The sequence below is a fragment of the Leuresthes tenuis genome, unplaced genomic scaffold (assembly GCF_036924035.1).
Source record: "Leuresthes tenuis unplaced genomic scaffold, fLeuTen1.0.hap1 SCAF_8, whole genome shotgun sequence".
NCBI classification, from domain to species: Eukaryota; Metazoa; Chordata; class Actinopteri; order Atheriniformes; family Atherinopsidae; genus Leuresthes; species Leuresthes tenuis.
Genome location: NW_027325362.1, coordinates 14,561,967 through 14,585,453, shown reverse-complemented (window position 1 = coordinate 14,585,453; position 23,487 = coordinate 14,561,967). Strand labels below are relative to the sequence as shown.

The following is a 23,487-nucleotide window of genomic DNA, read 5'->3' as shown; positions in this document are numbered from 1 at the left end:
TTTAAACATAGTCCATCTAAAGTATTTGCTCTGATTACTCACTGAGTAAGAAACCTCTATGTAGCAACCTATCACAAGTGCAGTAACACAATTACTGAGAGGTAATGGATTTTTGGCTCATTTGACATGTGGGTGATATAACAAAAAGGTGTTCTCACTTCTGCTGAGTACTTTATTTTTAGAAATGTTTTCTACAGATAGTTTATGCAGGGCTTCATCTTGCTTTCATTCCTCACATGAAAAATAATAAAACAAATCAGAAAAGGTGAGACTGATAACCATAGTCCTTTTTGGAGCTGCTTTTTAAAGCATGCAGAATGCTTGCAGAGTGACTAGTTGGACTAAAGTCCTTTGGAACACTAAGTTCCGCTAAGTGCAAACTATCTCATATAGGTATATAGATAAATGTTTAAAATATGTTCTACCCCCTTGGTTACTATAAATTGCAATGGGAACTTACACTAGTCAAAGACATTGACAGTTCCAAGTTTATTACGGTTATTATGGAAGAAGAAAAAATAACTAATTGAATAAATTATTTTGTTTTTTGAGAACATTAAGTGACTGAGGTCACTTCCAACATAAACTACAACATAATACAACCCTGGGACTTTGTTGGGGTCACCTAGGTCTGAGAGGGATTTTGCAGGGTACTGTTATGTAACAGAACCAAGTCAGACTAGAGTCACCCAGCCTCCCCATCTTTATCTCCACCCACAGCTACAAATCATGAAAATCCACTGTCTCTCTGAAGTGGGAAGTCAAAACTCATTTGCTCTTATGTATTTACTTTGCTAGCAACAGCAAATTCCCATCTGCAATTTAGAATTCACTAAATTCAAGAAAGAAGTTAACTAATATATCCCTACCAATGTTTTCTCAATGTTTTATATTTCAACCAGGAAATCCAACTCCTTGTCAACGTTTTGGATTTTTATCCAGTAAGAAGTTGGGAATTCAGATTACCCATTTGTCATCAAATGTAGCATTGATAACCCCACACTGAACTGCCAGTACTAAAGCCCTTCCTACTAAAGCAGTTTCTAAAGTTATTCTCTAAAATCTTACACAAAGATATGGACCTAAAGCGAAGTAGATATGCTAATAATCATGTAAAGTCAACTAAATTATGTAAGTGAGGATAGTTATTGGAATTTACCGAGAAGACTCTGTTAAGAGTATGAAGAAACAAAATTGTTTGGATTTTGAGGTCTGCATACCTTGTCTTTGGCCAAAGCATGTTGCTGACATTTCATTAAGACCCCAGTTAATTATTGTTAGATATTGAAAAAAGACACATAACAGTATGTGTTCTTTAGAAATGGTTCAGATTAGCATATCCTAAATTTCAGCTGTTTTAGTGCACCAGAGTCAAAAGGTTTATGTCCCCATCCTTTAGATTATTCTTTCACAGTGCATAATAATGTTGACAGTTGATTTTCGTAGCCTGCAGACCTGCCATCAGTTTGTGAGCATGTTGAGTGTTGCTCATGCCCCAGGAAAGGGTTTTTCACTTCCAGCAAACTGACTGCTGTATGGCATTGAGTCGGAGACAAATTATTCAAGTATTTTTGATCCCAAAGTCACAGAGACAATCGGCCCTTTATACTGCTTATAATCATGTTATATTATTTTTCTTTCGGTTTCAGGCAAAGAGCATAAAGACTGCAACAGTTTTAATTTATTAATGTTTTAATTTCTTGTCTTTGATGCAAAGATTATTGGTGGAATCAGTAATTATGAAGTCCTTAGTAAACTTGCCGTTAACTTTTGAATACAGCATGCTATTTCTGTAATTGCGTTCTGCTCTCCAGCCGCCTTCTTATTACTGCCTGAAAGAGGCCATCACTTGTGCTCTATTGTGTCTCACAGGGCAATTAAAAAACATTCAATAACCATCAGAAAGGTTCTCTTCATATGTCTGACAGGCAGACTAAAACATTGCTGGAATTCTGAACATCTAAAAGGGAGAAATGTGAACAGTTCTCAGAAGTAAATCAAATTCTGGTTCTATTTGGGGTGAGGTGGGGGCACAGTTATTGCATGAGATGGTCTGATTCCAATAAAAAAGACATTTTCACAGTCAAAAATAAATTCTGCAGGGGCTGAAGTTAATAGAGATGAGAGATGGTGGAAATCTGCCAACCTTGAAAGCACAATGAGATGACAGATGAACTCCCAACTCTTCTGTCCTCTTCTCACACTCAACATTCTCCTGCAAATGATAACGGAGAAGTTGACGTAGCTCACTGAGAGCTACAGAATGATGAAGTAATGTCATAAGTAATTCAAGAAGCCATTAGAGCCATCTTACAGTGTCATAACAGATCACGACAGGCCAGACATCTGATGCATTAAATGGGATCCCACAAACAGTGAGGAAGGTTGAACTAGGACATGACTTTCTGTCTTTGTGGCTGATTTTCTGCAGCCCTAACACTGATATGAAAAGATAACAACAGCTGACAGGCACTTCACTTCAGCTGTCTGTCAGTCGTTCATCAGACTGACCACGTGTTTTCTCCAAATACCACATCAAACCACTCTTAACCTATTAAATCTTCAGTATAACATGCAACATCGTTTACAGTTGTTTTACAGCCATTTAAACTACTCACCTGTCCTCCTCACTGTTACTTAATTCGGTTCTTATTCTGAAAGCCACAGTGCCCTTAGAGAATTGTGTTCAGACATATTTGCATTTGTAGTGTTTGAATTAGTCCCTTTGAAGAGAGTAATCTGAATGCAAAGTGATGGAGAGGGAGACGTGTGTGAAGGTGCAGTGTTTTTTTTTCTTTTGCCAGACGTGTTCTTTGTGTCCTCACATCAGATCAGTGAGGTTTAGAGGGCTGTAGGGGTCTTTTTCCATTAAGAATGTCATTCGTTTTAGCTCTCTGTCAGGTCCTCCCTGGGAGCTAAACTGACTTCAAAGATGTCGGTAGAAACCCTTTAACAGGGATCTATTCATGGCCACCATCCTCTCAAGTGCTGAGTTGGCAAGTCACGCAAGTTTTTACTCCTTTTTGTGAAATTAAAAGGAAAACTTTATGCAGTAACCACAATATCCATGTTTGATATTAAATAATATCCATGTGTTTTACACGTGGTAAAAACTCCTATTCCAGACAAGCCATAACATTTTATTTATCTTGATTTGAGAATATAGTTCTATGCAAAACAATTGTTAGATTAACGAGATAGTTTTTTACTATTTGTCTTTTTTCCTCTGCCGTGGAAGTCATGTGATTTGTACAGGGTTCATCAAGTTTTTGTGGGTTTTTTCCAACCAGATGGGCCCCACCTTTTAGAAGTGATTAACTTTAGATACATTCAGATACAGATTTGGACACTGTGGGAGCCCACATTGTGTCTTTTAAGACTGCATTAAGCAGTTAGTATGCAGTTTTAACATTTACCAAAATGTTGACAAAGGGCTGCAGGGTCTGTCTGTTCGTAAGATGTGAAATGTTGGATATTCACTTCCTGATTTTTACTGCAAATGTTTTGGGATGCAACCTGAAGTCCCACACTGGGAGACTGCTTTCTTTAGCTCTGTATTGTAGGATCTTCCTGGTTCAAATCCCGGCTGGGGCCTTTCCGTGTGGAGTTTGCATGTGCGTAGGTTCTCTCCGGGTACTCCAGCTTCCTCCAACCATCCAAAAACACGCATGTCAGGCTAATTGGTGGCTCTGAATTGACCCTAGGAGAATCCAACATGACCCTGAAGTGGATTAAACGGGTTTAGAAAATGGATGGAATTATGGTTCTTTCAATCAGGATCACAACAATGGTCTCTGCATGTTTGTGTGCTAAGAGAGGACTGCTCTTCACTAAGGATGCAGTCTCCCTAAAAACATCCTTAAAAAACATTTTTAAAGAGTAATAGCCTACCAAAGATTCCAAAATTTGCCTGGCTGACCCGGTATGTTCCTACCACTAAGGTTTTATAGGCTCAGCCATTTTATCTGAGCACTTTGGTGTCATAAATCCTCCCAGAGGTAAGCTTTTAGCATTAGATTTCAATGTGGCAAGCGAATGTAGTGGAACAGTTCACCCAAACATTTCTAACCTTAACCAGGTGTTTTTGGATTAAAAAAAAACTAATAAAAGAGTGAATGTGACTGAACAAAACCACAGAAGGTACAATGAGTGAAAAATAAACAGAAAACAAGACGCCCTGGCCTTGACTACAGGTGGTCTAATTAGCAGTCTAACTCCTTCACTTGTTTGATGGCATTAGCATCTATAGGTCTGGCTCCTTTGGCGCACCAGCTGAATAGATTAGGATTCATGGTGTCACACATATTGTCTTAGATGGCATATGTTTTTAAATGAAAAAAAAAAAGTCATGTCATGCTCAAACTCTCCATATTTGTACAGAGGAATGGTGTTACTTTTTTGCTGTGGTTTTAAGCTCTTTTCTGTTAGGATCGGTGGAAGAGGTAGGACCCAGCTGCAGTTCTTTGAATTCAAAAAGGGTTTATTCCACAAGGCAAAGGACAAAAAAAAAAAACAGAAGGCACAGCAGAGCCGGAGTATCAAAAAACCAAACTGTGGCAAAACTAATGGAACAAGCGTTAGCGAAACAAAACAAGACTATGAATAACAGTGACTATGAATAAACAAAGGCACAAGACTACGAGGCATAACCAGACTTAACTCTCTGTGACTGTGGCATGAAGGGTTAGTGAGGATTCTGCAATGAATGAAAGGAAACCAGGAGACTAGATGCTGTGGAGGGAGTGATTAGTGAATGACGTGCAGCTGATGACAATGAAACAGGTGATGTGAGTGAAGCTGGTGGCAGGGGAGAAACGTGACAAGAACTGAATCTAAAAACGTGACAAAAACCTGAAAACATAACAAATGACCTGAAAACAAGATTTAACAAAACATGAGCTGTGACATTTTCAGTCAAATGTTTCACCTTGTTGACAGATAATATCATTTGTTTCATATTCTATCTTTCTGAGTTGAGGTTTACTTCTTTTTTTTTTTAGAAAGTGACTTTTGGAGTAAGGCATTTGGCTGGATAACATTTTGATTTGAAGGAGTTATGACTGTGCATGCTGATTTTGATGACAATCTAACTGAAAGTTGTTGAGTCACGGCATTTAAAACCAGGATTCATGGTGCGGGTTTCTGTCTGGACCAGCAGAGACTGACATCAGTAAAGCCACTGCACATTTTGGGCTTTGTTTATCCACCTTCTATGTCTTTACACACGTCATTACTCCCCACAAGCATAAACCAAGCACTGCAAAGCAGCAGCTGCAGAGTAACCGCAACAATCTGCAGGAGAGCGTGATCAGAGCTCACATGTGAGTGCTGGAGACAGAGGTTGTGCTTATGAAATCTTTCAACTGCAGCAGTAGAAAGGGTTTCGGCCCGAGTTTGCGAATAAGCAGTAAAGCAGCAGTGTGGACAGTGACCATAATAAATCCCTTGAAACTGCAAAAAAAAAAAAAGCTTGACACCAACTTCTCCCTAGAGATGTTTGTTCTTTGCTCTTTGCTCTTTTTATGTTTGTGTGCATGCTACATCATATCTGTGTCATTTGCATCTGCCAGTAACAAGTTTCTGTATTCGGGCAGCAGCTTTCCCTTTGAAAAGTCCTCAGTCATCACATGCATTGAAGAACCTCTCTGCTGTCTAAGTCTGGTGAATTTGTGTTATGTTGTTGTTTGTGTGTATCCCTCTCTCTGGTTGGGTTAAGCCACGAGGGACTCAGTGAAATTCAAAAAGGTCACTTAAACTGTTGGCCCATGCTTCATTTTGCCACATGTTAGCAGATGTCGCCCTCATTTGGTGGAGAAGACCAAGCTTGGGAATGACAGAACTTATTTTACACGCGGCAGCATGAGTGCTCAAGCTGTATGATTTAAATCTGTGCACCCATGCATGTTGCTGCATGTGTGCAAGTCAAAGCAGTGTCAATTTTTTTTAACAACTCTGCATGCTTCTTTATTTATAAACTGAAGATTATTCTGTGTATACAGTGTCATCAGCTCACTGGCCTGTTTTAACCTGAATTATTCAGATGTGATTCCCCTCTTAGTTCCAAGCCAGTGGTACATGTTAATATAAGATTAGTCCTACTTTGCCCTGTTGATCTTTACGAGCACATGCTGTTATCATACATCACAGACAAAATAGCCCCTGGAATCAGATTTCTGAGTAAATCAAGGTTGATGGATGCAAAGTTGTGCCAAGATGATCTAACAATACAGTTTTTATCCTGTGTTATTTCACTCAGTCTGCACTAATGGTGTGTCACACAGTGATGACACAATTCTACCAAAGAATAATTTGCGTTAAGCAAAAATGACACAGAACTTTCTGCAATCATAAAATACATTAACCGAATCAAATGGTTAATTCCGTCACTTTCTACCTCAAGCAACACCATTCCAACCATCGGACATATTCAATTTTGTCTGGAAAATATTTGGGTGCTGAACATGTTTTTAACCATCAACAAAATATTCATCAATCATATTTTATTTACTCGACCAGACTTAGATCAGGTGATTAACCATACAGAATAAAACAGGTCTTTAATGGAAATAAGTCTGAGGTTGGGTCCAAAGCATGTTTTGGGTGATTATCCATTTGTACATCACCTTATCACCTCTGGTGCATTTACCTGAGCCTTAGAGGACAGTGTTTCCTGATACACTTTAGAAGTCAGCTGTCTTTGCCTTCTGTCCAATCATCAATTAACACTTGTGACCAATTTCTTGTTTTTCTTCCCAGTGTGTTCCTAATTTGGCTTTATGTTGAAAAAGGGGCCTTCTTGGTCATGCAGAGCTCATCAGTTACTCTTTTTTCTCAGAATAAGCCAAACTGTTTTGACCACTCTTAAAGTTCCTGCTATTTGTCTAATTGATAGTCATGGTCTGCGCAAAGTCCCACGATGTAGCCCTGGGGGACCCACTGCAGTTCCACGTCCCCAAGTCAACTGTCATCCCAAAAGCCCCAGATCCTGTGCCTGCACCAGGCTGATACAGCAGATGTCCCACCAGGTATAGACCATGAGGGTCCCTTTCCTTGTCTATTCCACCAGTCTTCCCTGCATCCCAGTTAAACCCTTGAAGGGTCCTGTCTGCCTCCTGGCCACCTACCCAGAGCAGTGACGTCTGTGAGCCTGGCCACATGGCCGTCCACTCGTACCGTTTTACCATCTGCCTTTCTCCTGGTTTTGGTTGTGCCTCCTTGTGTGTTCTGTCAAGATTACGTCTTGTTTCACACCAGGGTTACAGTTGCTGATTATCTCACTTACATCTTGTTTTCTCTCTCTCAGTATTTATTCTGCCCAGGTCCCTTTGTTCATTGCCAGTCTGTTGTGACAGATTAAGTGTTTCATTTCCTCCAGTTATTTCCTCCCCAGCTCCATTTTAGGTTTTCTGGATCTATTCAGTTTTCTATTCTATAGATCTCTGGATCTATTCAAGCAGCCCTGTCCGTGCCTTTTGTTTACTCTTCTACAGTCACATATGACTACTTCTAGCATCCCTGCACAGGAGGTCGCCCAACAAGTAGAAGTGATTAACTTTAGATGTTAATTTAGATTCGGATTGGGACACCGTGTCAGGCCATGTTGTGTCTTTTATGATCGCATTTAGCTGTTAGTATGCAGCTTTAACGTTTACTGTATTTAAATAATCAAGAAGATACCAGATATAAACCTGCAGATCTTGTATAGATAGATCAGGAGTTCTTGCTATGAATTACAGTAAATACCAGCATTATGTCTACAAAGCACTCTGGTTCTTAATTTCAGTGGGCTCTAATGACAGTTCACACAAATAGCGTGCTGCTTTAGACACACTTTTTGCATGCCATTTTATGCCATTAGATAACTCCCCAAATGGTTTTGGTTATAAGGGAAAGGAACGGGGCAGGGTGTCATCCTGTTACTGTACATGGCATGAAATTATGTAAAAACATCAACAAAAGGATCACTTAGTGCGTTTGCAGAGTCTCATCCATTCACAGTACATTATGTGCAATGAGACGTAAAAAAGAGCTAAATGCTAAATGTGTTATGATGACACACAACATGAATCAGTGAGTTACTCATATGCTATATCATGAGACACGGCTGTTAATTTCTGCTTTAACTGCAATGACATGGCGCCCTGGGAAAGATTGATATAGTATGCATCATGGTCAGAGCAAAAGAAAATACAGAAATAAAACAGACTTTTGTAATGTACAGAAAACTTACATTCTACTTTATTTTCTGAAAGGTGAGTGCCTCTCGTCAGCAACAGGGTTATGCAACACCTGTTCACCTATGTACAGAAACTTTCAGCAAGAACAGCTGAAAACTAGCATATGGGTGGACAGTATAAAAAGAATGTGAACAAGATTCTATAGAGATACTCTGTCTGCATAATGTAAAATACTGGTTATTTCAGCAAATATTTTTGGAAGCAACCTGAAATCCCACAGAGAGATGCCTTTGTTTAGCTCTGTATTGTGGGATCTTTTTTTATCCCAGGGGAAAGGTACAGCTCTCCCTGGCAAAGTTAACCACTATTTTTCTATTTAAAATAGAAAAATGTCCACCTTCTTTTTATAATATGTGGTGTAGATGTAATAACAAGTCAGTGTGTTTAAAATTCAGTTACCTCTGTGTCTGAGCTCTATGCTGCTCACACACATAACATACCTGCATGGATAGCAGTGCTATTTTTTGGCTTTTTTCCTAACCCTAACCCACAAACTGCTTGTGTTTTTCAAGGTCACAGAGACTCTCATGTTAATATTGACAGCTGTTCGTCCAGACCTTTTGTGTGGCAGAGTTCATCAGTGATTCTTTTTCTCTCAGAATGAGCTATTTCGGTGACTCTCCTGCTATCTTTCTCATCAACTTCTTTTGTTTTTGCTGACTCTTTCGCTTGCAATAAGAGTTCTTCATGCAGCTTCCTTTTATCTGTTTAAGTGATGGAGAAATAATGAAGGAACCACCCACACGTGTCCATGAACAATTTATTGGTCATTCCTATCAAGATCAATGAGTCCTAAACCCTTTTCCTTCACTTTAGATGTGAATACTCTGAAATCAAGGCTGAGACACACTCAAACACTAACTTTTAACTAGAACATGTTTTGACAAACAGCTGAAATACATCAGTTTCTAAATGTTTTAGGACCTGGTATTATTTGATCCTTCTTTCATTCTCTTGCCATCACTTCATAATTACCACATCGTGAGGTAGAATTTCAGTGAAGTATTTAAAACATTTTATGTAGATGAAATATCCAGATTTAATTTCGGGATGGACAAAGACGTAGAATGATGACAAAAATAGAGAAAATAGCTGGCTCACATTTAAATCAGCTTTGGTGATTATGGATAGCATACAGTCCTGCTTTGGTTTGTTTTTATCCCAGATCCGACATACACGAGCAGACTGCCTGGATGGCTTAATTTCCATGAGGAATACAGGCTGGATCTGGACCACACACACACACACACACACACTGGATTGATTTACAGGTTTTCAATATGTCTTTTTTGATCCAGTTTTTGTTTTACCGATTCCTTCTTATGAATGCATTCTATGTCAAAACGAAACTACCACCTGCAGTGAATGTGTTGATAGTCGAAAGTTCAGGCAGATGTATTTAAACAGGATTTAAAAAATGGAAGGGAACAGTAAGTGAGGAACGGCAAATACTTTTATCCTTCATTTTTGAATGATGAATTATCCACAATAGAGAATATGTACCTCAACTTAGTACTTAAATTTTCCTGTTATTATTATTCCTGTTAAAATTTTGACTTTTTGAAATACTTTTTCCACTCAAGCTAGATTTTTTTTTTCTCTTAATGGAGGCTACAACAAAGAATCTGCAAAACACTAGCAGTGTACACAGTGTGACTTCAGAGAAAGGACAAAAGATTCACACAGTCATCTGACACAGGAACTACTTTTTAAAGGTATGATGAGGCTGCTTTTAATCTGCTGTTTGCCCTGCTGATCTGAATAGTTCAAGCTGCCAATGTACGCAATGCAGTGTAATATGATGTGATGTGAAGTTGTGTTTTTCCACAGCCCGGAACAGCCCTGAAGGCAGCAAAGCATGACCGTAAACAGAAAGGTCTCTGTGAAGGAACCAGGGTTGGAGTCCATGCTCAACAAACAGCTAGGTTCAATGTTTCATTTTCATTTCACAAGTTCAGCTTACATGCCAACTTTTCTTTTCAGACTTCCATGAAGTGATCTTTCTTCAACGCAAGTAAAGTAGTCTCCATTTTAAAGGTTAAGAAAAGAATTATGTGCTACTTTGAATTAGATAAACAGAAAAGGTGCTGGTCTCTGCTCAGCAAGACGCTCTTGTTGAATCATGTTTGATGTTCTGAGTTCACCTAAAAGGGAAGCAAGAGGGCAGCACCATGAGGGTGTTTGGAGAGCCTTAGAGGTACAGTACTAAGAATTAGAGCAAAGGCACACATTGGCACAGAAGAAAAAATAGCAATGAGAACTGTGCCGCATTGTGGGATTCTGTCGTGAACAGACAGACGGAGTAAGACGCAGGGGTTGGGTGTGTGTGTTAGGGATTATTATCAGAGCACAGGGAGCATATTCTGTATGGATCATTTTACTAATTACTGTTCCGTGCTCTAATTACAGGGCAGCAGGCACATTTAACTCTCAAATCCTTGCTTATGCAAAATCTCCCTGTACGTCTTTTGATCACACACGAATAAAAAAACTGAAAAAGTCTGTTTTCTTTCTTTTGAAAAACAGATCCGCTCATTGTGCTCTCCATACAGCTGGCAATCATCCCGTTCTTCATCCTTTGTCAGCTTTACTTGTACCCATCCTCACTAAATTGTCTGAAAAAGTTGTTGTCAACCAAAATGACATTTACTTGGCTGATTTAGATGACAGGCAGCAGGGTAAATCGAATTTATGATCGCCACAAAAGAGGATTTAATCAGAATGCAAAGTTGATGGTATACTGCAGTTTTTTAGGGAGAAACTGGAGACTCACCCAGACAAGCACCCAGTACTTGTCACATGATGTTAATTTCATTCTAAAGAGGCTGTGCTGACAACAAAGAGGCAAATAAAGACATATGTCTTGGGATGCACCGTTTCTAAGCACAAGGCAGCTAATGAGCGGACAACTGGACAATAAATGACTCACTGCGCTAGCACTAGAACTAAGTCCACTAGACGTAACATTAGAACAACATTTATTGTGACAGACTATTTAACGTCAGTTCAAAATGGTTTACAGGGAGAACCAGAAATACATAGTATTCATCGGAAAAGTTCCCTGAAAGAAAACAAAGAAAAGCGTTTTTTTCTTTCAGTATTTATTAATTACTAAATTAGACATGTCCCCTCGTGGAGGTCTATTCCAAAATTAAAATTTTGGAAACATAAAGATACATTATTATGCACATAACTTAGAAGAATGCTAAGATGTGCATGCAGCTAAAAGTCAACAAAGTATCACAAATGAATCTGAGTTTGAGCAAAATTCTAAAGAGTAGCACAGAAATACAGAAGTCAGCACAATTATTTGTTTTCTGTTATTCTTTCATGATTTGACCCACATATAGATATAGAGAAATCAAATGTCTTAATCCATAGTTTAGTTTTAAAATCCAAATTCCAAAAAAGTAGAGAATCTTCTAAAACGCAAATCAAAAAGAATGCGACTACATTCAAAATATCTCATAAACCAATATTCTATTCACTGCAGAAATAAAAACATGAAATGTTGAAAGTGAGATATTTCTCTGTTTACTGTACATGAAAAATATTATTCGGTGACAGGATTTTCAATTAGATGGCAGCAAAATGTCTCAAAAAGGCTGGAAAAGCAAGCAGTACAATAAAAGGAAACAGCCAAAAGAACGTGCTACAAGTCATTCATTCATCTATTTTCCACATCAAATTCAGAATCATGGGGGGGTTGGACCAACCATTAAGAGAGATGTAGAGTGCAAATGGGACAATTTGCCAGTCTGTGGCAAAGCCACATGTTGCAACTAACTGGGTTAATGGGAGCAGCTCAGTAACATGACTGAGCATTAAAAGAACTCCTTAGAGAGGCAGAGCCTCTACTAAAAAGTAAAGGTGGGCAGAGGTTTCCAGTAATCATTGTGTGTGAACACAGTTCAATATGATAGCTTAAAGTTCTATCATGCAAAGAAGAAGCCATAAGGGATATTACATATCGCATATTTCAGCAAGACTATGTTAAACCACACAGTACATGTATTATAACGGCCTGATTTTATAGTAGAAGAGTCCAAGTGATGGACTGCTCTGCCTGCTGTCCAGAATCTTTACCAACTGAAAACATTGGGCTCATCATGAAATGCAAAAGAGCCAGCGTTCCCAGTGTTCCCAGTAGTGTACACATTGTTTTTAAAAGAAGAAGGGATGCTGCAGAGTGGTAAACATGGTCCTGGCCCCACTTTTTTTGAGACATGTTGCTGCCATCAAATTCATGATGAGTTAATATTTTTTATGAATATTCAAATGTCAACATTTGATATATACCAAAATATTGGTTTATTGGTTTTCTAATCACTGCATTCTGCCTTTGTTGATATTTTACAAGGTATCTGAACATTTTGGAATTTATACATATATATATATATATATAAATATACATTCATATAAAACAAAAGAGTAAAGTGAGCTACAGAGCAAACCACCACAGCTACATTACTGCATTATAATACTGCTACATTATTTCTATAGTCACAAGACATGAAGTGTGTAAAAGTTTATATAACCTACAGTTATATGGGGACTAAAACTTTAAGTCCATTCCACTTATTCTAACTCAACCAGGTGAGAAGTTCAACGAACAGGGGATTACAGCTAAGCCGGACAGCTGCTTTCTCTGCGTTTGAGGGAATCAGCTGAGCTTTCAACACCCCATAAGGCTGGCCAACAATGGCCTCAGTTTTGTCCTTGCTCCAACCAGAGCCATTGCCAAGTTGATCCAGGACACACAGACAGGACTTGATCATCCCCCCACCCCCACAGATGAACTTGGCATCACTTGGGAAAAGCTGTGTCCAACCATCCAACTTTGTGACTAATCTGGAACATATTTTTCCCCTCTTATCTGATCTTCTTAAGAGGGCCTGTCTTTCTTGTGAGCTGTCAGGTTACAAAGAATCTCGTGGGACGGATATTCACAAAGTGACTTTTATGCAGTTCACTGATGTGCTGTATATCGTGATGGGATTCTAGCTGGTTTAAGTTTCATATTCAGACTGCACATGGTTTTAGACTTAAGCCAAACTTGACGACAGCACGTAGCACTGCTGCCTGAAAGATTTGGTCATTTATAAAAGAAAAGAAAAGCTAAGATGAGCAAAGTCTTCAGTTTATCTGTCGAAGTGAGTCTGCCCTTTAAATTCATGGAGGGTTTTCTGTGGCAAAGTCTGAGACATGCATGGCAGGCATGAATTATTTCCAGTTCACAGTAGGGTTCCTCCCTCACAAGACAAAACCCATTGCACCATCTAGCGGCTGTGGGTTGACATACATGGCGGCCTCACAAAGAAACATGACCACTTGAGAGCAACATTTATATCTATTACAGCAACGTGTCTTTTGTGAGTCTACCCCCAAATAACATCAGTTAATGAAGAAACTGAATGTGACAGTGTGTTATTATCAACCCCATTTTTCCCCCACGTACATTTAATTTGAGCAAAGCAAACATTCAAGTACAGATCCCACTGTCCAGCACAACAAGAAAATCCCACGCAAAAAGGTTTAATTACACATACTGTGGGAGAATATTACCATTTTTTATAGAAACTTTATTTTTTTTCTATCATTATTCCCAAAAAGTCCATAGAGATGTATTCTATGGACAGAATGTTTTTCTTTCAGGTTATTCTTTTATGATTTGCAGAAAGACCTGCAGAGTTTCACGTTTAATTCTCAATATTCTTCACACAATTTACTTTGCATTTAAAACATGTCGGAACAACTGTCACTGATTGTTTTTTGTGTCTTGTGCTTCATTTAAGGTTACCTTCCTTCTGTTGGCCCTGATTTACTTCATGTGTGTCCTGTTCCCACTCTTTTGATTTTCTTGTTTGTTTCCATCTGTGCCTTGTGACCCTATCGGCCCTTGTGTGCAATTGTCAGAATTGTCTCTTTGTTGGTTTTATTGCGAATTTGCCTGCCTTTTTTGCCTACTTTCATTATTTCATTATCATTTGGGACTTCTTCTTTGAATTCCTGCAGCCAGTCAGCTATGCTCATTCTCTGACTTTCATAAAAACTGAGCTTTTTAGTCTTATTTTTGATTTCAGGTCCCTCATACCCCCTGTTCTATCAAGATTAGTATACAGGATCCATCAGAAAATGGGAATACACTTACTAAGAAAGAATATCAGCAGTTCTTTTGTCATATTGATTTAATCAAAAACTGTTACATGAGCAACGTAATCGTCGGCTGTGGTGTTCAGGAGAGGCCCAGAGTGCAGACACAAGGTTAAGAGGCAGGCAGGTTAAGAACAAACCGTAATAAACATTACCAAAAAAAAAACATAATCCCACAAGAGATAACTGAATGTGACAACTATGACAAGGATCTGGTGCAGAGCGGAGATGAGAGTGGATTTCAAAGAGCTGAAGGGAGTGATGATTAAATTAAAACAGGCACAGAACAATCAGCTCACTAAAACCAGGCGTTAAACAAAGGTCAGGAAGCGAAACACAACAGGATATACAAAGGAAGACTGTATCAAATTACAAAGTGGAATTAGGCGTAACTAAAACACAACATGAAAAATGTTCTAACTAAATCAAAGAAAGACTTACTTCATCATGAATTACAAAGTGATACATCAGTTTCATGAAAAATCTTCAAGTTTGCTGAATCTTGTGAAGTTTGTTTTACCGCTGGTTTCTGTATTGTTACCTGAACATTTTTTCACATGACAGCATTGCTTTTTCAAGTTTGTCTTGTTGTGCACAGCGAGGTCTTGCACTTAGTACTTTTGGTGTCTCAGCAGAGTTGACTGCCTGATTAGGTCCCTTCCAATAATAAAGCTTTGGTGAATTTCAGCTGTAAAAAGACTATTTTTCCCAGTCACTATTGCTTCAATTGGAAAGTAAGCTTTCATGTCAAATAGTTCCACCTATCCCACACTGTTGGACGATTATCCAACCCCTCACCCTCCTGTCCTTATCTTCTCTGGCAGGATGATCCAGGTGTTTCAGCAGAAAAGCTCTGGTTTTCCTATCATCTGTCACCAGATGCTGGGGGGTTTAAGATGCATTACATCAGTGGTGTATAATCACCAATGCCTTGTGCACTCTCTTTTTATGAAACTACCAACAATTGGCAAGCTGAAGTAGGTCTCAGAACAAGTTCAGCCAGTAATGAGCAATTTGAATCATCTTCTGGGAATCAGCTACACATATGTTAGGACACAAGCATGACTTCTGTCCTTATTCATGACATTTATCCCACTTTGATCACACACAGGGGTGTAAAAGACAACTTAGCTCAGTTTTTTTCTCTTTTGTAACATTCGTGAAGCAAATGCAAAAATTAATATATTTTCAAGCTAACATACATAAAGTAAATTGTATTTTTGGTTTTTTTGGAACAGGAAATAGATACACAGTTGAGCAAATCCCATTCATTATTACAGTGACTTTGAAACATCTTGAGTTAAAATACTTTACAATTACTTACTTAAATCACACCAAGAAATTGTCAGTACATAGAATTAGTGTCAATAGCAGGTAGAATCAGGGAGAACACAACAAGGCTGTTCCTGAGAGGCTATCGTTACAAAAATCTGGCAGATATCTTGAGCCAGTCAGTGGTTTGTGCTGAATAATTCAGGTGGAAATGTATCTGCAACAAGTAACAGTGTAGTGTCAGCATACCAACATCTGTCATTAAAAGGCCAGTCATTGGGGAATATGAGAAACAATTCTAATCTCTCAACCTGTGACACAGTTTCACTTGAGCCTGGCAGGTTGTTTGTGTCCTCTCCTGGATTTTTATTCCACCCTGAACTTGCTTCATCAGTGGAGTATTCGGTGAAGGTATCTCTCCGGGTTGTTTTCTCCTCCTCTTCTCTGTCCTGAGCTGGTTTTAACTGGTCTCTCAGATGTCCCTGCAGTGCCTTGGCTCTCAGTTAGTGCCACTGTAGTGCCTACTCCTCTTGCTGCTGTCCCCCCTGAGGTGTATCTGTCAGGCTCTGGACTTATCTGTGCTGCTGCCTCAGTATCGCTCTCCCCACTGGCATCCTTTCTCTGGCTGCTCGGTGAGCTCTCGCCAATCCTGAGCAACACACATTTTTAATAGTAATAAAAACGACATACTGCCGGCTCTTGCAAAAGTGTATAAGATTAATGGTACCTTTACCTAAGGTGATTGAAAGCACGCAACCAGTGTGCTCCCAGTGCATCCCTCCCGTTGCTCCTCAGCCCTTTCCGCTGACTTCGAGTCCTCAGTCCTATTAAAGCACGAGCCAGTTCGGCCTCGTCTCTGAGCCCCCAAACCAGCTGGGCCCTCTGATCCGCATCCTGGTCTCCTGCAGCCTTGAACAGTTTCTGGAGCTGCCACAGATTCACGTTGCTGAAAATGTTCCCTGAGCCGGCCTTCCTGCTCCTCTCAGCCAGACGCCAAAGCGGGGAAGGACCCGTCAACACGGAGGAAGAAGGCGACGCTGAGCCAGAATCCATCAGGTCAGACAAAGGAAAAGGGGGCATGCAAAGGCTAAACCCTGTAGAAAAGAAAGCAAGAACCTGATGGGTCTGCAAAGCATCGATCTCAAGCTTGAGCTGCTTGGAATCTGCAATTCATATTTGACCAAAAGCAGCACTAGACATCGACCATGATTGAAATCCTGTCAGAAAGGCATTTCAGGACTGCATCAGGTCCATCTGTGCCTCTAAATCAACAGAACAGCCACTCCTGAGGCAGGGACTGGAAACAAAGCTACAGTGCGTGAGAGTACCTATAGCCAGCTGCCACAAGGGAAATACTGCCAGTTGACCCTGACTCCTTAATCTTGCTTGATGGTAAGTGACGATAAACACTTTAAAGCCAATTACACTGCAGATGGTAACTCCATCTTTCTTTACCCACATATGTTTGTAAGTGGGCCACTTACAAGCCAGAATTATCTGAGTGACCAAAGCCTTGACTGCATACTGGTCAGTGTCCTGTTTGCTGAAAAGCTTTTCAAATGGTAACACTTTACAACAAGCTACGCAAAGGTTTGTATGTTACTAATAACTACTGACAGAGAAGCTCGCTGCTAATTGGCTAATGGTTAAGAGATAACTCTCAGCAAATCTTACAAACTGGCTAATGATTATTTAATTAAGAGACAATAGTGGAATAACTGAGAAGGGACTTTTTAATTCATGAACTGACAATAACTGCCTGCTAAATGAGGAGTATATGGTAAACGATGATTAATTACTAAAGAATAAATGGGGCTGTGCTTAAATAATAAAGGTAATGAATTAATCAATCTGTGAATCAGTGAAGCTGACCACTATCTTCCTGAGTGGCTCCTGATGAAGTCAACCTGTTAATGGACAGCACACAACTAGTGACAAATTCTTCATCACCATCTGCTTAAATATTAGTGTGTTGTGTACAGCTGGTGGTGATACATCACATTAATCCCTCATTACTTGACCAATTACTCACCTTTTTGTATATCATCGTGTAAAAAGGTGCAGCATGGTGAGTAATTGCTGTCGACTGAATTTCCACATGGTCAGAAAGTGTTAAAAGGTTGTTGTTGTTTTTTGAAAAAGGTTTGTTTGGGGTTTTTTTTGCATGCAATTACAAACTTTCGCCATTATGCACTTGTTCTGAGTTAAATATTGAAATGTTCCATTTAAAATTAATTGCAAAAAATAACAGTTATTTGTCAAAGAGGATGGTGTACCTCCAAAAGGAAACAGAAGGAGTCTGGGTAGCCAAAGGGGAAATACCCAGCACTGTGCAGGTAAACAGGAATTAATGTTTGAATAAGAACAAAGTTTGTCAGGAAACACTTTAAAGTAGTACATGTGACTGATCGGCAATACTCAAGTAAGAATTACTCAGAAAATGTTTATTGCTCATCGGTTAAAGAGTAATTCTGGAGTTGTTCTTGTTTATCAATTATCTAACCATTGGCAATACAATTGTTGCAATATTTTGCCTTTTTTTTTTTCAGATTAAGTTGAGGGAAAAAATATGGAATCACAAATCAAAACAAACCACTTTTCATACTTTGTTGCACCTCTTATGGTTTTAATAACAGCCTGAATTCTTAGAGGACTTCACTAATGAAAAACAATATTCTTAATCAACTCGTTTCCGACTCTCTTGTATGGCAGTTAACGGATCAGCTTTGAAGAAGTTTGAACTTCCTTTGCTCTGTTGCAATGTGGATCATCATCATGAAAAAATCCTTCATCATCACCAAGCTTTCAATTGGCAGAATAAGGTAATAGAGGTAATGACTCTGGACCATTGCCTGACATCAACCCTGTAACATCAGTGATTGTGGAAAGTTGCTTGTTTTCTTCAGGCAGTCTAACTTTTAATGTTTTATTGGACCTGCGCCAAACTAAAATATTCCAGCATCATCTCCTTGACCAATGTGGACTGGTGATTCATCACTGAATATCGTTTTCATCCAATCATCCACAGTCCACGACTGCTTCTCACTGTAACCTTCTTTTCTTCTATTTAGGTGTTAGTGATGAGTTACATTTGGCTTCCTTTTCTGGATGGAAATCAAATTTCCTTCAGCCAGCTTCTCAGTCACAAACATTAACTCCTGTTTCTGCGCACTTCGTTGTTTCTCCTTCAAGGCTCAAATGCTCAAACTTTTCTGTCCTGATGCTTTAAGGTCTTCCTTGGTCGACCTATATGTTTCCCTTTCAGGACCTTTCCATTTTGTTTTTACTTGCCTAAAATTTTAAACACAGCTTACTGGAAACAACTAACATCTTTTGCCACATTATCATCATTATTTTTACACAGTGGGGAAAAGAAATCTGCATGAAGACCGTCCAAGTGGATAGCAATTCCATAGTAGGCTCCTGGCCAGGGTTTGTACATTAACTAGCTTATCTAGTTCCACAGGTTTTATAACTGGGTCAGTCACACTTCACACTAAGCTCCTTTTATTTGATGACATGTCTGGGAATTTTTCACACAGATTATCACTTTTGTATAATATGGCTCTAAACAGAAATCACACAATAAACCTATTTAGTAAACTACTCCTTCGTTTCTCAAGCATAATCTCCACCAAATAAGATAAAATACGCTCCAACTCGGGAACATTTTACTGCCTAATCCATGCTATGCTCGCTGCTTTGTGCATAAAAAAAAAAAAACTAGAATGGTGAATCATATGGCAGTCATGTGAAAGAACTAAAGGACATTTACTTACCCGAGGATAATGTAGGAATATTCAGCACCTCTGTCCCTCCCTTTGTGTTTTACGCATCGCTGTTCCCTTTCTGTCGGGTAAAACTGTTTCACTGTTGCAGGACTATTTGTGGAGCTTCGCCTGCAATCAATTCGCGTCCTTATGCTGCTTTTCAATCATAAATCAATGTCGTTTGAAAAACTAATAAGAACGGACCTGTACCGCCTATCCGGGCTGGTACAGATCTTTATTTTCACCAATAATGGGGTTGGGGGCTGGGAGAGGGTGGTTGACTCCGCCTCCCGGCCACGTAGGGCGTACGAGGCTCCAAGCCATTGACGTCAATGAGCCTGGCTGGCTAGAGGAACGTCTGTCAATTATGTGTGAAAGAAGTGACATGTGAGGATCCCGAGCCCAAAGACGCAAACGGAATGACGCATGGGCTCATAAACACCGGGGCTTTATGAAAAGAACCAGTGTAGAGACACAGGCCAAACTAAAGAGGAGAAAATAACACACCATGAGTGACATCAGTTAAAGAAGCAAAAGCAATTTTTCTTTGGAAGTTGGCGAATATGCCACACGTGCAGTTATACTTGTAAAACGAAAAAAAAAGGGAAAATGTTATAGGCCCACACAGAGCAGCAGATGAGCGGACACGGATGAGTCCATCCGTCCAGCAGAGGAGGAGCAGGGTTTGAATTACAGGCCGCCCCTTCTCCATCACCCAGCCCCCCATCACAAACGCTGCATTCTACGGAGGAAACGGAAAAGACGAAACATAGAAGGTTTGTCATTTCAAAACCCCGGGGCTGTGGAAAGAACAGAGAGTTCCTTTTTATTCTCATAGTTGGGATTTTTTGAATATTTTTTTTTGCGACCATCAACCCCTTTCTCCAAGCCTCTTATTTCCACTTTTTGTCCACCTTTTCACCAGCTGTTTGCAGCTGGTGAAAACACCCGCCCTGCTCGAGAAAAAGGGACCGAGTCTGACCGGAGAGGAGGAGAGAGATGCCACCCCAAGCTCCCCAGCCTCAGGTAAAGAACACCCTGAAGTTCCTCAGGAGTTTCTTGGGAATCACTCGGATCCTGCAGATTGTGCTTGGAGCCGGGCTGTGGGTCACCATCGCCGCCAACAAGTACGAGGGGTCCATCCACTTCGTTCTTTTCGTCGCTGTCCTCTTCTGGCTCCTTACCCTCACACTTTTCTTCCTCACCCTCCTGAACAAGCAGGACCTTGTTCCGCTGCTGGGAGGAGAGCGCTGGTTGTGCACTAACCTGGCGCACGACGTGGCCGCCGCCGCGCTCTACCTGCCGGCCATAGGGGTCATGATCTACAAGACGGATCGCAACTCGTACTGCAACCTGACACTGTACAAGCACCCCTGTCTTTACAAGGTCTACCTGACAGCCGCTGTGTTCGCCTGCTTGGGCTGCCTGGCTTATCTCCTGTCCGTTGCTTATGGGGCGTGCAGGAAGCGTCGGGGAGAGCAAACGGTCATCTGAGGACATTAAACCGAGCGTGATGGCATTTAAGGATGGAAGCGGGGTATGGATCCACTGCAAGATGAGGAATAGTAAACTTCACTGTAATTTAACTCAACAGTTATCTCCACTGTCCCCCCCACCGCAGCCTTCCACAGTGATGGTGAGGCACAGTCAGTCCCTCTGAGGCCTTATTGTGCTTTAAAAGAAGCTCCTGGTACAGAGGACTCACAGAGGGGGAGGTTGATAGGTTACGTGCATAGTTAACACTTTGGTTGCTGTTTTAACGTTAATTATAGTAATTTAATGTCGTTTCCATCATAGAGAATCATAATAACATTCACAGGGACTTAGTGTACTAGCAGTCTATTTGGTGTTTACACTAAAACTGCCTTAATATACATTTTTATGTACTTGCTATTTTTTTAATTGTCCACCTTAAATCTGTGACTGCTGCAGTTGTTTTCACAAGAGATTCTTTTTTTTAAATTGCCATTTCAAAAGTATATATTTTTTATGTTTTTATATGACAGCAAACTGTAACGAGCAGTTAAACAGCATTGACTCGTACTGATACCCTTTTAGCCAGCTCTGTTTTTGTCTGTAACTGAAGCATTGCGTGCAGTTTTATCCTCTGTCAGAATGCTGTATACTCAACTAGGTTGTGGCGACAACAACTCCATAACATGGATGTAACTGGTGCTGCACTGTGTAAGCTGAACAACAATACTTCTTATGTAAATCCAAAGAGCGAGAATAAAGACAAGCTGGTTGAGTCAGTGAGGTGGTTCTGTTGTTGTGATCTTGTGTTTGTGCATAGAAGCCATCACGCAACCTACTAGAGGAGAATGTTTTTGAAATGCTGTCTTGATTTTTCAGTTAGATTTAGAGAAAGAACTGAGCCTTATGCACTAGCTGAGCTTTTAGTGGCTTTTTCCAAACAAGATACAGGCAGGCAACGGAAGCCTCCGGGAACGTCTGTTGTGAGATGAAAGCCTTAGCCAATCAGCAGGGATCATTGTTGTGCTATACCACTTAACCACATTAAAGGCATGGAGCCTTAGACCTGTCTGTGTTGCTAGCAGAAAATGAGAAAGCCTCTCAGGCACATGCACAAAGTATGCAATCTGTGTGTGATAAAGAGAGTGTTTGTGCTGCCTGTGGGTGCGTGGGTGTGTTTGCTGTTGTGTGGAGAGTAATCTGGGAAGAGGCTTGGTCTGACCAGAACGGTCTGTTGGGGTTCTGGAGATGAGCTGAACTTCAGCCAATGAAAACAAAGACAAACAGCGGAAGATGATTCAGTGCCTCGTCTACTCTGATTCTTCAAAACACTCTGCTGACACAGCTTTTACAGCACCCGAAACCTCACTGCAACTGTGTTTGTTCACTTTGACAGTGATTTGTCAAAATAAAAGAAGGAGCCGCATGAATGAATGAAGAGCTTAATAATTCTCAAAGTTTTATCCACTCTTTCCACATTTGTTTCTGGCAAAAGAGTAATTAATGTTAAAGACTGGAGATTATCTAAATAAACACATGTACTGCATGCTGATAACCTAACATGATGGGTTACTTTTGTAAAGGAGCATTAAAGATAAACTGTTATATTGTCACTGCTTTAGACTCATGATCAGGCATGCCGGTAGTGGAATATGAATCAGCCATACAAATGATATCATATAGGGAGTCTATGACCTGAGTTGCAGGATTGTAAAGGAGGGTTAATGTTAACCAGCTGCTGCACTAGGATATAAATCTAGAACATCTGAGGAAAGAAGCCCCCACCCACCTACACACACACACATACATACACACACACACACACAGACATACACACTCAGTCCCACCCACCCTCTCCCCATCAGACTTCCTCAGAAATGTTGTCCAGTCCACGTGTCGCTGCCTGTGGAAACACAACTGTTGTATACAGCCAAATGGAGGCAGTACACAGCAGTCCTGTATGCTGCAGAAACAAAGCACCAAAACCAGACTTCGATATGAAGCTGACAGAAACCACTGTGAATCATTTAAGTCCTGGATTACACATAACTATGGTGTATGCTGAAGATTAAAGCCAGAAAGGCACTCTCCACATACACCCTTCCATTTACCACATCAACAGACTCCTTATTGTTACACTGGCCACAGTTTAAAGATCTCGTGCCTTTTTAGATTTGGCTGTTTCATGAATGAGCCCATTTTGAGGCTAGGTTTTAAACATGGCATCCCAGGTAATGAGCCTGGAACTCTTTGTCTGAGGGTGTGGGCACCACAAAAGTGAGGTTGTATTTTTTTTTTTTTCAGCTTCACAGACAGTAAAGAAAACCCAGATGACCTGGTGAAAGAACACACAAAGCCAGGGCCAACTCTGTGATGTTTCATTTGGCTGCTCATCCAAAGAGGCATTTCCTATATGTCCTCTCCCACCTATCTGCAAGAGCCAACCATCCTAGAGTTGCCAAAATCCTATGAAATGTTTTCTCTGCAAGCACCAAATCCTGTAACACACTGTAGTCATGGATCTGAATTAAAAACTGATAGGAGTTCCCAGCCATAAAGTATATAAGTGAGTTAGAAAGTCA

At 40.1% G+C, this 23,487-nt stretch overlaps 2 protein-coding genes across 2 annotated transcripts; one reads left to right on the top strand and one right to left on the bottom strand.

The window, feature by feature from the left end:
• Positions 1-14,407: 14,407 nt before the first annotated feature.
• On the bottom strand, positions 14,408-19,701 carry LOC140313047 (uncharacterized). The gene is made up of 3 exons (XM_072390991.1): positions 19,442-19,701; positions 16,396-16,756; positions 14,408-16,311 (listed from the first exon to the last, which is right to left on the bottom strand). Exons 2-3 carry the CDS (start codon positions 16,740-16,742, stop codon positions 16,053-16,055), a joined length of 606 nt encoding a protein of 201 aa, XP_072247092.1. The 5' UTR covers positions 16,743-16,756; positions 19,442-19,701; the 3' UTR covers positions 14,408-16,052.
• Positions 19,702-19,818: 117 nt separating this feature from the next.
• On the top strand, positions 19,819-21,688 carry marveld1 (MARVEL domain containing 1). Its single transcript, XM_072390992.1, has one exon. It carries the CDS (start codon positions 20,432-20,434, stop codon positions 20,924-20,926), a length of 495 nt encoding a protein of 164 aa, XP_072247093.1. The 5' UTR covers positions 19,819-20,431; the 3' UTR covers positions 20,927-21,688.
• The last annotated feature ends 1,799 nt before the right edge of the window (positions 21,689-23,487 follow it).

Coding starts and splice junctions, on each gene's coding strand:
- LOC140313047 (XM_072390991.1), bottom strand. CDS start 16,742: ATGCCCCCTTTTCCTTTGTCTGACCTGATGGATTCTGGCTCAGCGTCG. Junction 16,312..16,395: donor CGTGCTTTCAATCACCTTAG/GTAAAGGTACCA, acceptor TGTGTTGCTCAG/GATTGGCGAGAGCTCACCGA.
- marveld1 (XM_072390992.1), top strand. CDS start 20,432: ATGCCACCCCAAGCTCCCCAGCCTCAGGTAAAGAACACCCTGAAGTTC.